We start from the raw sequence: 14,706 nt of genomic DNA, 5'->3' as shown, positions 1-14,706 counted from the left end.
CTCACACCGGTTAACGACCAGCCGACACTGGGGACAGGGTTTCTACTCATTTTATATGGCGGCTATTAGGAGACACTTGAGATGAGTTATAGGAAGTCCGGAGCAGGTGTCCAGGTGTCCTTGGGACACCTCCACGCCAACTCCTCACCATCCATAAAAAAATAATGAAAGATCATTCTAAAGCCATATATTTGATTTAGTGTTTTATAGCTTTCTTACACACCGCTATTCTTTTTATATTGTTTTGAATGGCTTGCTTTATTGAAACGGTTAACCTTTCTTAATTATGCCATTTTTTTTTTTATTGCTGTGCCGGAGCCTCCACAGCCTGACGTTACATGGTGTCATAACTGTGGATCGAGAGATGTTTAATGTTCTTTTTATTGATATCATTACAGGGGGAGCCAGGTGTTGGGGAGTAGGCCTACGACTTATCTATAGCTTGGTTTTCTCCAGAGGGAGCTGTGGGAAGTCTGAAGTGTTGACGTAGCGTTGGGTGGGGCATGAAGATTACACGTTTGCAAGAAGTGAGCTTCACAATCGTCAGCAAAGCCCGGACTTTTTGATGATTTAAAAAGATTATCTCGCCAGATTTTCTTGTGGTGTGATGTAGGTTTTGAGTGTTTTTTTTACATCCTCCGATCTGCTCCGGAGGTCCAGGACACCGATTTTAAATCAAAGATTTTAAACATGTTCAATATGTTTTATGAATAATGCATTGGGAGAATGAATCTAGTGCACTGCATGGTAAGTAGGGAGGAATATCTAACATGAAAAAAGCTCCTTTTTTTATATTGATTGCTTAGCTGTCATCCTGGGAAAAAATAAGCTCTATTTACAATTGAATTGTGCTTGACAAATATAGATAGACGGTAGTTTAAGGCTGGTACATAAATACATTATTTAATTAAGGAATTGATGGAATAGTAACTTAACCGACTTATTAATCGGCAAATGTTTTTTGGATTTTGACAATGTTTTCTGTTGTGGAGTTGTATGATTGAATATTGAGAAACAATAGATTGTAAATACTTTTATAATATTTTCTTTTGTGATTTAAGGATGTAAAGGTATGACCATTTCAAAAAAGGTAAGACCCATAAAACATTTTGCTTCCTCCTCCCCCTTTTCGGACAAGAGTATTTATTTACTTCTTTTTTCATATACTACTTTTGTGTAATTTTTTAATTTTTTTTATATATGTTGTTCGAAATAAACCATTCATTCATTCATGTCGGCACTCGGAGATGACACAGATCTTGTCAGACTCTAGGTAGGACAACACTCCAAAATGTCAGTTTATTAATAATATTGTATATCTAAAATGGACAGGGATATTTTAATTAAGCAGACCAGTCAGTGCGATGTTTGTTGTTGAGTTGTTGTAGCTGATGTTGATGTGAGAGGTGATGAGGTTCCAGCTATTTGTGCTGCCCTGATCCTTTTGAATGGTGGCGGAAAGATTAGGAATTAGAAAGAAACGTCATTAGTGGCTAGATTTGCAACTAATTCCCGTAGACATTTCCCACAAAATCCTCTTTTGCCAGTCGAGTGTTAGAGCCTCATGTTGTTCCCACTAGGCCTGGGTGAGGGACTGTTCAGGAGACCTGAACTCCCCTACTCTAAGATCACGGACATCAGAACAGCGGCCAGTGCTTACAGTTTATCATATTAAGTTATGTTGACATCCAGCAGCTTTGTGCTGTTATCATTAGTCAATTAAGTACTGATTGGGTAAAAGTTTGGCTTGTGACACAACACAAAGTGTGCATGACTAATTTCATTCCAACTAGTGCTGTTTGTCTAAATACTCTCGAATACACCAATAATGTCGTGAAAAGACAGAAACTACTGTTTCTTTGTGTAAATCATGCTCAGCAAACCTGAGCTTTTGCCTCTGGTTTAAGTAGCTTTTCTAAATAATAGCATAATCTTGGATTGGCATTTGCATAACCATAAACTGTTGTAATATTGTTCAGGTTATAGTATAAGCGGAAACTGAAATAGTCAGGCGGAATGTCCCAGGATGGTTGTTCTGCATTTACTCCCAAAGTTGAGGCCTTTACCTGTCTTATCACATTTAATATTACTAACACTGATCTGTGGTCAGTGCAGTGTCTGTGTTTGCGTAACTGACAACTCCCCCCATTTTCACTAATGGCCTTTAATTAAGGTAGGCCTGCTACTACAATTGTGCTCCGGTGTGTTATTCCCAAAGTAATAAAAAAAAAAAGTAATGTTCAACTGGTCTTCCTGTGTGTCTGGCCGATTAGACTCTTTAACCTCATTCACCAACCAAGAGAGGAAACATTGAATCAAGAGCTCCCTCAGACACTGCTACTCCATTTAGTCAATTTAGTGTGAAACATAGAGCTGGTCAATGTGTCAATATTATATCTATCTTGAGACTAGATATCAGCTTAGATTTTGGATATTGTAAAATGGCATAAGTGTTTTACTGCATTACAGTAAAATGATGTCATTTCCTGAACTTACCAGACTGTTATAGCTGTCCATTATTTGCCTTTACCCACTTAGTCGTTATATCTACATTACTGATGATGATGATGATGATGATGATGATACTTGTGAAAAAATCTCATTGTGTAAATTTTTCGTGAAAGCACCAATAGTCAACACTACAATATTATTGCGATATGATATCGAGGTATTTGGTCAACAATATTGTGATGTTTGATTTTCTCCATATCACCCAGCCCTAGTGAGACATCAAACAAGTTTCAAACATGTTATTTCCACTGTTGCTAAAATGATATTATCAGTGTCGTGTAGTGTGTAAGAATTCAACTGAGAGGCGACATTCATCTTTTGTTGCCCATATGAAACCATAGCTTCAAGGACAATTAATACCAGGTAAATGTGAAGGTTCACATCCATACAACATGTCCAGATGTACTGTAGATCGCAGGTTAATACCAAATGGAATATGGGTGAGGGTGGAAGTTAATAAAATAAACAGGAACAGATATAGAAAGGATGTGATCACGTAACCACGTTCACACTCACTATGAACCTATCATTGTTTTCACTTAAAAGATGAATAATATGCACGAAGCACAATTGCATCGCAAAAGAGAATTCCAGGCAGGCGGTCTGAATACTATCTGAATGTGTTTTGAGACGCCTTCATCCATGGAGAAGTACAAAATTCCACACTGTCCCCAACCCTTATTAGCAGGTCAGAAATGTTAAGCAGTTTCCTTGTTGTTGTCTCCCCCCCCCCCCCCCCCCCCCCCCCCCCCCCCCCCCCCCCCCCCCCCCCCCCCCATTGCACAGCAGGTCCTTCTGATCCCTGCAGGTTAAATTTACACTCCACGTAAATAGTGTTCTAACACGTTTGTGTCCTGTCTCAGACCAGCAGCATTTTAGTTTTTTTTGGTTTGGGTTGCATTCATTGGCTGAACAACGTGTAAATAATGCCCTTTTGTTAACATTACTGTTTCAGACTGCTAACGCTAACCCGGACTCGTTTTATAACAAAACTCGGCTGCTGAAGGTTAATCTAGCCGATGTCTTGTTTGGGTCGTGTTTGACGTGAGAATAAAACTAACTTGCCTGGATGAGAGTATGTATTTTCTTTTTAAATATAATTCTTTGGCAATTTCTAGGGCTTTATTTATACAGGACAGCTGAAGATATGAAAGGGGAGAGAGAAGGGGGAATGACATGCAGGGGCTGCATGACGGAGTGGAACCCGGGCCTGCTGCGTCGACGAGTAAACCTCTATGGGCGCCCGCTCCACCACTGAGCCATCTGGGCGTCCGAGTATGTATTTTCATATTAGGGATTTGTGCTGTGTTAAAATGACTCACCCAGAATCTTCCCCTCCCTCTCTTCCTTGTTGTTGGTTGTAGGTTTTAAAAGGTGTATTTACAAAGGTTTGTCTTGGGGACAAAATAAGAAAGTCTTTTCCGTCCTCCCCCAGGGAAGTTTTGAGCATCAACGACTTCATTCGGATACACTGTTATGCACCAATTTCTGGTGGAAATACTTTTATTTAGCCTTTTGTGAAGGAAAAAACACTAAAACACAGATGACATTTCAACATTTATCAAAACTATAATGAAAGTAAGTTGTTGCGTTTCATTGGGCATTTATAAATGAGTACATGGAAATCCTGGGGCTTTCTTAGAGGGTATACTGCGTATACCTGCGTATCACCTAGACGACACCACTGGGCTAAGTCACATCCATCTTTAACTTGTCTGTCTCAAGTGAAGACAAGGGCAGCTAAGTTTGCCTGAACATAAATGTCATACAAATCATTTTTAACCTTTCGATGATTCAAATAACGGATCAACTTTATAGTGCTAAACACACACTTGATTTCTGTAGTGAATGCCCAGGAAATGAAAACCTTCTTACTCTTCCTTGACTCATGCAGGGTAAGACTAGGCCAGACTGGACTGTAAGTAATGAAATCTAGTCTTTAGTAGAGAACTATATGTTTTATCACGGTTAGATTTTGTCTTCTATAGAATAAAAATGAACCATACTTACCACCATAATATGGTAACAACAACTTAGAAGAAAAAGAATCAATTAATGTGGTGCCCAGTAATAAAAACATTAATACACAAAAGTTACCTTTAAAAATGTTAATGTGGGAAAACCCTTCCGGTACATTTATACTCTAAATTTATTTTTCTATATTGATGTCTTGTATCAAGGTCTGTCCTGACGTGCTGTACCCCTGTTTTATGTTTCTGCGGAACAGGAACCTGCTGAAAACCAGTTTTTAAACTGAGTCAGGCCCGTTTTTATATTGTAATGTAATGTTACTTTTTCTAACTTTCCTGTTTAATAAATATATGAAATGAAAAATGAAAATACTAATAAAGCAAAAGACCACAATGGTGGCCAGAGTGACCTTTGTCCCATGTGTTTCAGCGTATCCGTACAGAGTGAGGGCCCCAAAGTGACTGTTGGTACTTAAAAACACCGACCAGCCTGATTCCCAACGTAAGACTCTTAACATAGTTTGAGGATCAGGATTGTAAGAAATGCTAATTCCAACATTTTTACAATTCGTGCCTAGGGCCTCTGTACTCGTTAGTTAGTTAGTTAGTTTGTTAATTGATTTAGATTGCAGTTTAATACAGCAGCAGAGAGACACCAGCCAATGGTACTGTTCTTCAGAAAGTGGAGGCCTGATAGAAGCATTTATTGATTGTTTTGAAGGAAGGAAAAGGACAAATGTTGATTGAAAGAAAAAATGTCTTTCAGGTTTTTTTATTGAAATACTTAATCACATAATTAGCCCCCCTGTTGTCCTCGGGTCAAATGTAACCTGTTTTCAAAAGGTTTCTATAGTATAAATCTGTGGATGGCAGTAGCTCGGTCCGTAGGGAGTCGGGTTGGGTCGGGAACTGGAGGGTCGCTGGTTCAAGTCCACATACGGACCAAAATATGGTTGTGGACTGGTAGCTGGAGAAGTGCACTGTGCACTGCCAAGGTGCTCTTGAGCAAGGCACAGAACCCCCAACCACTTGGGGTGGCGTTCCATGTACAACCCCCCCCCCCCACTTTGACATCTCTCCATTAAGTGCATGTATAGGTACTGAGCATGTGTGTGTAATTCAGGCCTGTGTGTGTTATTACAACAGAGTGTATGTTGTAATTTCCCCTTGTGGACAATTAAAGGATACATTATATTTCATTACATTATTTTAAATGATGAAAGTGTTTTATTAAATAAACATGAGGATTTTTTTTCTCCCTTTTTTATGTAAAAGGATGTGGGGGTAAAACGCATAGAGTGACATGTAATGTGGAAAAAAGTGATTAAAAACATTCAAAAAAGTGTCAATAAAATGAATGTTCTAAAAGTTAAATGTTAAAATGTTTACATTTTGACCCAGAAAAACAAAGTTGCACGGTCGACGGTAATACAACACGGGGTTAGATACGTCTGGGTAGCTTTTGTGAAGTGGAATGCTGATTAAGCCCCGAGTCCGCTGGATGAGTCAACGTTTGGCAAGATGACTTCTCGTGAAAATAAAAAGTGAAGAAGCAGTTCAAGGGGCTCGCTGTCATGATGTGAAAATGCTGTTTTAAACATTCTATGTATTCAATTTGTAATGTAAAGCATGTCTTAAACCAGCTAAATAATGTCTTTAGCTGGTTTGTGTGGATTGTAACTAAGTACATGTACTCAATCACTTAAGTACACATTTGAGGTACTTGTACTTTACTTGAGTCTTTTCTTTTCATGCCACTTTCTCCCACTCTGCTACATTTCAGAGAGAAACACAAGTTTACTCCACTACATTCCTCTGACAGCTTAAGTTACTGTCTTTACAAATTAAGATTTGTGCATATAAAAAGCATTTGGTTAATTCAAATGTTTTATTATAAATGTAACTACCCAACAATATATAGGCCTACATACAGCTGAAATGATAAGCCGATTAAACACTTGATCGTTTCCAGTTTCCATGCAGGACTTCTACTTGTAACAGAGTATTTCTCCAGTGTGATATTAGTACTTTTGTTTAAGCAAAGGATCTGAATACTTCTTCCACCGCTGATGATTGCAGATCGTACTCTCTCCCCAAGACCTCGTGGGATAAGGATATATATTCAGGACCAGCTTTGATATTTGTCTGTCCACGGGAGTAACTCGTTACTTTACAGATTCAACATTAAGTGAATATGGCTGTAGTCAGGTGAAATCTCCTTCAAATACCTCTGAGAACAGCATTAGTCTACTGGGAGACGTTCTTGTAGCCTGTTTTCTTTTTTCACTTCAACTCACTGGAAAACATGAACATGTTTCCAACTGGAGATATGTTCTACTTATTATATTAGTAGCAGACTACTTAATATTAAAACAGATGCTGAATACTTGACTAATCCCAAAGGGACAAATCCTTATTACAGTCTATCTAATCCAAGTAAATAACAAAGAAATACATAACGAACAACAGCAATCTTGCCAGAGACAACATCAACGACTTGTGTTTAGTAGCCTTATCTGAAGGAATAAACACATTTGTGGGACTATTTGTTTTCCTTGCAGGCACATAATGTCAGGCAGGCACATACAGTACGCTAAAAGTATTCAGTCAAGATCACATTAAATAATAATACTTAATAATTTTATAAAAAGTTACTTGAATAAACTGTGTGTGTGTGTGTGTGTGTGTGCGTGTGTGTGTGTGTCAGAGAGAGAGAGAGAGAGAGAGAGATGGACAGTCAGTCAGTCAGACGGATCTACAGTGTAGTAGTTCTGACACCTGCGCTGCTCCATTGGAAGAGGGAGAGCTAGTCTGATGCCAGACATGGTCCTGATGAGAGGGACGCTGTCAGTGGCCCTCTGCCTGCTGCTGGCGTCCGTGGGCTCGGGCTGCGGACCAGGCAGGGGACACGGGAAGCGGAGGCACCCCAAGACGCTGACTCCGCTTGCACTGAAACAATTCATCCCCAACGTGGCAGAGAAAACCCTGGGGGCCAGCGGCAAGTACGAAGGCAAGATCAGCCGCAACTCGGACAGGTTCAAGGACCTGGCTCCCAGCTACAACCCCAATATTATTTTTAAGGATGAGGAAAACACCGACGCCGACCGGCTCATGACACAAGTAAGTTACAATGGTCTACATGTTTCAGTCGGTTTGCATTTTGATTGCATTTGTTTTGTCGCCTTGGAATAATGAATGGATGTGAAGCGGCACAGAGCGCATCGCTCTCCCTCTGGCCGGTGAGCCGTGATGTCTGGGCTACAGCGCGTCTAGACTTTACATTAGAAGAGCGTGCGTGCGGGTGTTTGTCTCTTTCTGTGTGTGCGTAATGTGAATTTACAGGTGCCTTGAAGCTATGTCCAAATCGGCAGATTGCTCAGCTTTGTTGTGTCGTCATGACATTTTAGAGACAACATTCAGGTTTAAGTAAACTTAGCTAATCTTGTCTTTACATGTGACAGAAAAGATAAAAGATGGATATGGTTTCACCCCAAATACCCTAAATACAACCATCTAATTAACACTGATCCAGAGAGAGAGAGAAAAACTGAGAAAACTCGTTTTTTCAGGGAACTGCCATCTCTACATTGTCTTTGAGTGTGAATGTTAGTCCCATCCATGGAGTGGTGAACTGTGGCTGTGCATTATCATGGGTGCCAACATTCAAAAAGAAGATGTAGCCAAAATGCCCACATCAAAGCCATGACCAAATATTATGCTTACAAATCAGCATGGTACCAAAGTAATGATAGCCTATGTTTACAGGGAAAGAGTTGATGGATCATTAAACTTTATTAAAACTTGTCACCAAGTTAGATGAGATCTGGGATGTTGATGATCTGAACATGACATGTCTCTTCCCTTTTCAGAGGTGTAGGGACAAACTGAACTCTTTGGCTATTTCAGTCGTGAATCAGTGGCCCGGGGTTAAACTTCGAGTCACAGAGGGCTGGGATGAGGATGGTCATCATTCGGAGGAGTCTCTGCACTATGAGGGCAGAGCGGTGGACATCACCACCTCAGACCGGGACAAGAGCAAGTATGGCATGCTGTCCAGGCTGGCTGTGGAGGCGGGCTTCGACTGGGTCTACTACGAGTCCAAAGCCCACATCCACTGCTCTGTAAAAGCAGGTGAGTAGACCAAATAACATATAACCCTATACGCACAGTCCCATTAGCATGACTTACAAGTATATTTGAAGGGAATGTAAGTCAACAGTTGAATGAACGAGTGCTTATGTCCTTTCAATTTCTTACAGGTTGAGTCGTTGTTGTCTATACCACACTAGCATTCTGTTAATGAAAGCTGATTGGTTATTGAAGGACTGATTATGTCCAGAGATCTCGCTTGACAGCATCCGAAGTGGAACCAGAATGTCAGAGTGAATATTTCGGCGTGGTCTCTTTCTAGCTTGTGTGTTGACAAGCCTGATCTGTCAGCTGTGTTGGTGGTGCCTCGAGAGGAAAAAAGCAGTTACTCAGGGGTTGCTGTAAACCCTACTAATATGTTTTATGTTTAGGCTTTAACTTGTACCAGGCCCTACGGCAATAATATAAATCAGATCACAAAAGGTTAACGGTATACAGCTTTAAAATGTAGTAAAATATATACACATATACAATGGTTTAACGCATAGGTATTGGATTAGGACTCCGTATTGCTCATTCAGGTATCAGCACCGGAAAGGACAAAACTGTATCGGAACATCTCTAATTTGCACAACACAGGTGTCCCTCTGCTCTCCATGAGGACAATATTTTCGCCCCTCTGAGTGTGTCCATGTAGTACACATATGAGCAAGCACTTTTGCTCAATAAAATGGTTGGACAACCCTTTGCACAAGGTTGTTTTAGGTTTTTAGCTCAGCATTTATGGTAACCCAGTCATTATTTCAACATGTTTATAGTTCCTGCCAAACGTATTCATCAACTCTAGTTTGTTGCTGTTGCCACTCTTGCAGAAAACTCGGTGGCAGCTAAGTCTGGAGGTTGCTTCCCTGGTTCGTCCATCGTGATCTTGTCAGATGGAAGGACTAAACCATTGAAGGAGCTCCAGGTGGGGGACAAGGTGCTGGCTGCAGACCAACAAGGAAATCTTGTTCCTAGTGACTTTCTTATGTTCATGGACCAGGACAGGCAGATTATGAGAGATTTCCACGTCCTGGAGACTGAAGAGCCACGCTGCAGACTCACACTGACGGCAGCTCACCTGGTCTTTGTTGTGAGCAACAACAACAACAGCACCAACAGCCGCAACATTAGGGCCATGTTCTCCAGTAATGTCAAAGTAGGACAGTGGCTTCTTGTTGTTGGGAAAGACAGTACAGACCATCTCATCCCTGCAAGAGTGACAAGAATTCATGTGGAGAAATATCGAGGGTCTTATGCACCCGTAACATCTCACGGAACCATCATAGTTGACTGGGTTTTGGCATCTTGCTATGCGGTAGTTGAGGACCATGACCTTGCACACTGGGTTTTTGTGCCAGTCCGACTGTGGCGCTCATTCTTGTCCCTGGTCGGGATGGTGAAAGAACTCAGCAGTGTGTACCAAACAGAGGGTGTCCACTGGTACCCAGAGCTCCTCTACCATGTGGGAAGCTGGGTTCTGGACAGCAGCTCTTTTTACCCACAAACAGGGCTTTAAATTGACACCTGCCAACCTGCCAAATGCGGGTAGAAATGAATTGTAAAGTTTCTAGCCAATTTGGCTGGTGATGAATGAAGTAAAACGTCTGTTGGATTCAGCAGGCTGCAGAAACGATGCGACATGTAAGTGTTGCCAGATCGGTTTTCCGCTAAGAAATGTGGGTGGTTGTGTGTGTGTCTTGGAAACGTAATCTTTATCTTGCAACACTGCTTGTTGAACTAATCCTACATTTAACCGTTGGATACGTGCCTAACGTGTGCGGTATCAATTACGAGCTACGCTGAAACGGAGAAGACTAATGGCACGGTGCGAAACAAACCAGAGGAGCTGAATTCAAGTAGAAAAGTTAATTAGGAAAAAGAAAAGAAACCAGAAGGGCAAAATAGGACTTCTGTAGACACGGGGACAATACGGATGAAAGAGAAGGAAAGGAGAAGAATACGAGGACATTTGAATTCTAAATGGTCAGGTCGTAGGTGGCTCTTATATTCATAAACCTGGCTTCTGGAAAATCTGGTTGGTAACTTTAAAAATCTACTAGCCATGTTGGCTGGTGACCAATAAAATGAAGTCCATGCCCTGCCCACAAAGCTGAGATATAGATATGTGAAGCCTTGCAAGACTGTAGATTAACATTAAGAGAGTAAAAAAAAAACGTTCCAAAGTATAGACTGTAGATTAAACGTGACAGAGTGTGTGTGCTAAGACCAAACAACTTTGCCCTCGTTGACAAAGATGTATCACTCTTTACACGCCTCCTATGTACGAGTTTGTATGATAACGTATGAAAACTATTGCACCGCATTTCATAGGATGTACTACGAAATTACAGCAACCGCAGTCCAGTCATGGGATGACTGCTCGCATGACAGTTAAGTTACTGTGAGCTGGTTACAGAGCACCGTGAGGTCATTGATTTAGCGGCCATAGTTGAGTTTGGATTAACAATCCAAATAATTAGATATAGTTTACATTAATCAAATTCAATTATTTGATAACAGTTACATCAATATGAAATTTAACAATTTGATTTGGAAGTGTTGAAGCAGTTTTTTCAAGTCTGTCGCTGACGGAAAGAGTAAGTAAGTTAAAGTAATGTTGCTTAAAGCTGTAGTGTGTAACGTTTTGATATTCTTGAACGTCCGTTACAGCTCCACGCAACTCTTCGTATTTGTTAGCATAACTATGTTCAGAAAATGTCTCCTTTGCTACTAGCAACTGCGTGGAGGAGGGGTGGGGCCTGTGGGCGATCACGGAAGGCTTGTATCATGTGGACGCGCCAACAGTTTTGTTGCCATTACACTATAGCTTTAAAGAAATTTCAAGTAAACTTGATTGTGTGTAAAAGGTAGGTCAGTTAAAACACAAAGCCATCTAAATGGGGTCTAAAACACGTTTGAAGTAACAAAATGGCATGCTAGCAGTTTCTTTGCTTCCTGTCTTTATGCTAAGCTAGGCTAAACACACACACACACACACACACACACACTCACTCTCTCTCACACATACATGTGAGATGGTTCTAAATATGTATGTATGTATATGTGTATATGTATGTGTTTGTGTCCTGTGTTACGGACAGAATGGTTGTTAATGATCTATGTGCTATATGAAAATGTTAAATTTGTTAAAGTGTGTTTAAGAACCATGCTGAATGATGTAGTATTATATGAATCATGTATTTATGAATGCAGAGTTAATGTGATTGTTATAGCTGACTGTTACAGCCAATTATATTTGCATGGATGGACGGATATGTTGGAATGAATACATTATATTTTTTATACATCATATTCATACATGTCATATTTGTTGACCTCTTACTAATAAGTGGCCTCAAGCAATCATTGCTTCCTTTAGGTACTAAAGCCCTGCGGGCAGACAGCCCACGGTTCGCCCGGGGTGGCACCTGGTCCCCTTGAAATAAGATTGGCCCCCCATGGTGCCCCCTTCCATTGGGCTAGAGTGCTGTCAGTCTGACAGCTGTGATATCCATTGTGAGTTCGGTCCCCTGGCTGCCTGTTCTGCCAATCCTCCCAGTCCTTGTCACATTGCCTCATAATGTTTTCATGCCGACTATCCAAAATTCTGATGCCATGGAACCAGCACTGGAATTGTTTTTTAAGAAAGTGTCGGACTGAGCCAATAGATAATGTGTATTGAATGTGATGTTTTATTTAGCAGAATTACATTATGTATATATTCTATTCTGTAGTCTGATAAAAATCCCCCCAGGCCAACCCTTGACTGACTATTGATCCCCCCTGTGCCATCCCACTCAAAATAATTCCTGGAATCGCCCCTGCCCCACAACTGCCAAATCAGAGGCCAAAGATAAATATCTGACTTTCTGTTATTACCTGTTAATAACTCTCACTGAGTAACCCATCTTGGCCACAGGTCTTCCCCCTGCCTTCAGCGCTCCTGTATCTGTAAAATCTCTGATCCACAGCAGTCCTTAGCCCCTTGTAGTGTGTTGTAACAACCACTAGATGACGATGTTTACTTTTGATAATCATAGGCTATGGATTCATCTTGGCAAGTGTTATCTTCCAGGTGGCATGCATTTCCCCATCATCCTCATCCTCCCTACCCGTGCTGCATACAGTTATAAATATGTGGAATACACATTAATTCCTATGCATTACTTTTCCTAGCTATATGCACACATCTTTAATGAAAGATAGCCTGCATCCATTCTAGCAGCTTATACAAGTGGACGTTCTTCTTTAGTCTTAATGTTTAGCTAGCTATACACGTTAACTGAACAGAACAAAAAAATCAAAAAAAGCATTTTTTTTGCAATATTGTGTTTTTTATCACAAAGTGAAGTTAGTGGCTGTGACAATAGGCTGGATTTGCAGCGATAGAAATCAGCATGTTACAGTTCGTACTATTTCACAATGTTTGACCAGAGTGGCTTGTCACATTGTATTTGACAGGCCCTCTAATCCGTAACCTCCAGTCTAATAATCCGACCTGCGTTCTAACAGCACGGTGGTTGCTAAAGAGCTCCGTTTTCACACTAAATTGCTTTGTGATGGTATCAGCTGTCAGCGCCCCTCCCAGTCCTTAACAGGCCTTGGATGAACATGTGGAGGTAACTTTGACCCAGCTGAGAGGATCTTCCCGCCATCAGCAGGTTTCTCTCTACAGGACGCTGGCAGCTGATGGAAAAAGACCTTCAAGTGACACAGAACAACACAGACGGGCCAGATCCCAACTCAGCACTCTCCATCCTCCCATGACCCCCAAAGCTCCTCTCCTTGAATGACTTTCCTCTGTCCACTCTCCTCATCTTTATTTGGCTCCCTTCCCTCACTCTAGCTCCCTCCTTCCCCACTCTTACTCTGTAGTACCACCAGGATTTCTTTTTAAAGAAGGAGCTTTATGATGGTGTTACGTGTTGAATATATACATACAGTATATACATTTTTATTATATATAGCATTTGTTTTTGACCTTTAAAAGCAGCAATATAAAGGAATCTGCCTTTTGAGGTTTGCAACGGCCTCGGGATGCAGAGCGCTGTATGAATAGTTTACATATAGGAAGAACAATGTTGAGGATAAAATAAAGAAGGTAAAGAAAAAGAAGTTAAGAAGTACCTGACCATGTTAAAGCCATGCTCTTTAGCAGATAAAGGTTCTAACCTACCATTGCATTGTGAGGCCTCTGGTGATTCCCACCCTGACTATTCATCGCCCCAACCTGACTCTTTATGCAGAATTTGGCACTCTTATACTTCGTCAACTCACTTCCTTGCTTGCTTTCGCGATAACTACTGATCAAAAGAGGTTAAAAAAAACATCTAGAAAACAATCTGAAGACACTATGGTGGACAGAACTGTAACCACTATATGACCACTATATCTACAATTTGAGAATGTCTTTGTTACTGTAATATAAAAGATGAGTCATTCATAAGAAAAAGCTATGGTTGGCTTGGTCTCCTTAAAGGTTACTTCAGTACTTTGTTTGTTGGACCTTATTAGCAAAGAAAACCTGTGGTCAAGGCAGCATGTGGACCGTGTGTATGTGTGTGTGTGTGTGTGTGTGTGTGTGCGCGCGCGTGTGTGTGTGTGTGTGTGTCTGTGACCTTGAAAAGCTGCATATGGCCTGCCATTTTTTTATTCCTTTGATCCCCCACGGGTTTCATGAGCAGCCCATGACTATACACACACGTACTGTAACACACACACACACGCGCACACATACATAAAGTACAATGACACAAAGCTAAAGACCAAACCTTGACTTGTGCTTTATTTTTTACAAACAGCCTGTCTGTTATGGATTACTATAAAACGTATTTATAATTTAACCGGTTCTTTACATTTCATCAGGATTTTTTTAACAACTGAAATGTTGAACAGGAACACGACAAATAAGAAAAGCCTGGATTAATATTGGGTGGAAATTCAGGTGTTGCAGCAGCATGAAGACAGAAAAGTAAGAACAGGAAATAAAAATAAATAAAATCAGAAGAAGTAAGAATTATTAAGAGTTGGTCATTTAAACGACCAGGACCTCACGCTACCCCATTTACAGTAACAATGTCTTGGCTATATATAT

The 14,706-nt window shown here is 40.7% G+C and overlaps 1 protein-coding gene and 1 long non-coding RNA gene across 2 annotated transcripts in view; one reads left to right on the top strand and one right to left on the bottom strand.

Moving 5' to 3' along the window:
• Positions 1-3,941: 3,941 nt before the first annotated feature.
• The window catches only part of LOC117954665, a 25,637-nt gene continuing 14,872 nt past the window's right edge, over positions 3,942-14,706 (bottom strand). Inside the window, exon 4 of the long non-coding RNA XR_004658856.1 lies at positions 3,942-4,200. This is a non-coding gene — a long non-coding RNA (uncharacterized LOC117954665). The remainder of the gene's footprint in view (positions 4,201-14,706) is intronic.
• On the top strand, positions 7,222-11,922 carry shhb (sonic hedgehog signaling molecule b). Its single transcript, XM_034888572.1, has 3 exons — positions 7,222-7,601; positions 8,351-8,612; positions 9,443-11,922. Exons 1-3 carry the CDS (start codon positions 7,296-7,298, stop codon positions 10,126-10,128), a joined length of 1,254 nt encoding a protein of 417 aa, XP_034744463.1. The 5' UTR covers positions 7,222-7,295; the 3' UTR covers positions 10,129-11,922.

The sequence above is a fragment of the Etheostoma cragini genome, chromosome 12, assembly GCF_013103735.1.
Source record: "Etheostoma cragini isolate CJK2018 chromosome 12, CSU_Ecrag_1.0, whole genome shotgun sequence".
NCBI classification, from domain to species: domain Eukaryota; kingdom Metazoa; phylum Chordata; class Actinopteri; order Perciformes; family Percidae; genus Etheostoma; species Etheostoma cragini.
The sequence above is the reverse complement of the archived record's forward strand: the minus strand, read 5'-3'. Positions and strand labels throughout refer to the sequence as shown.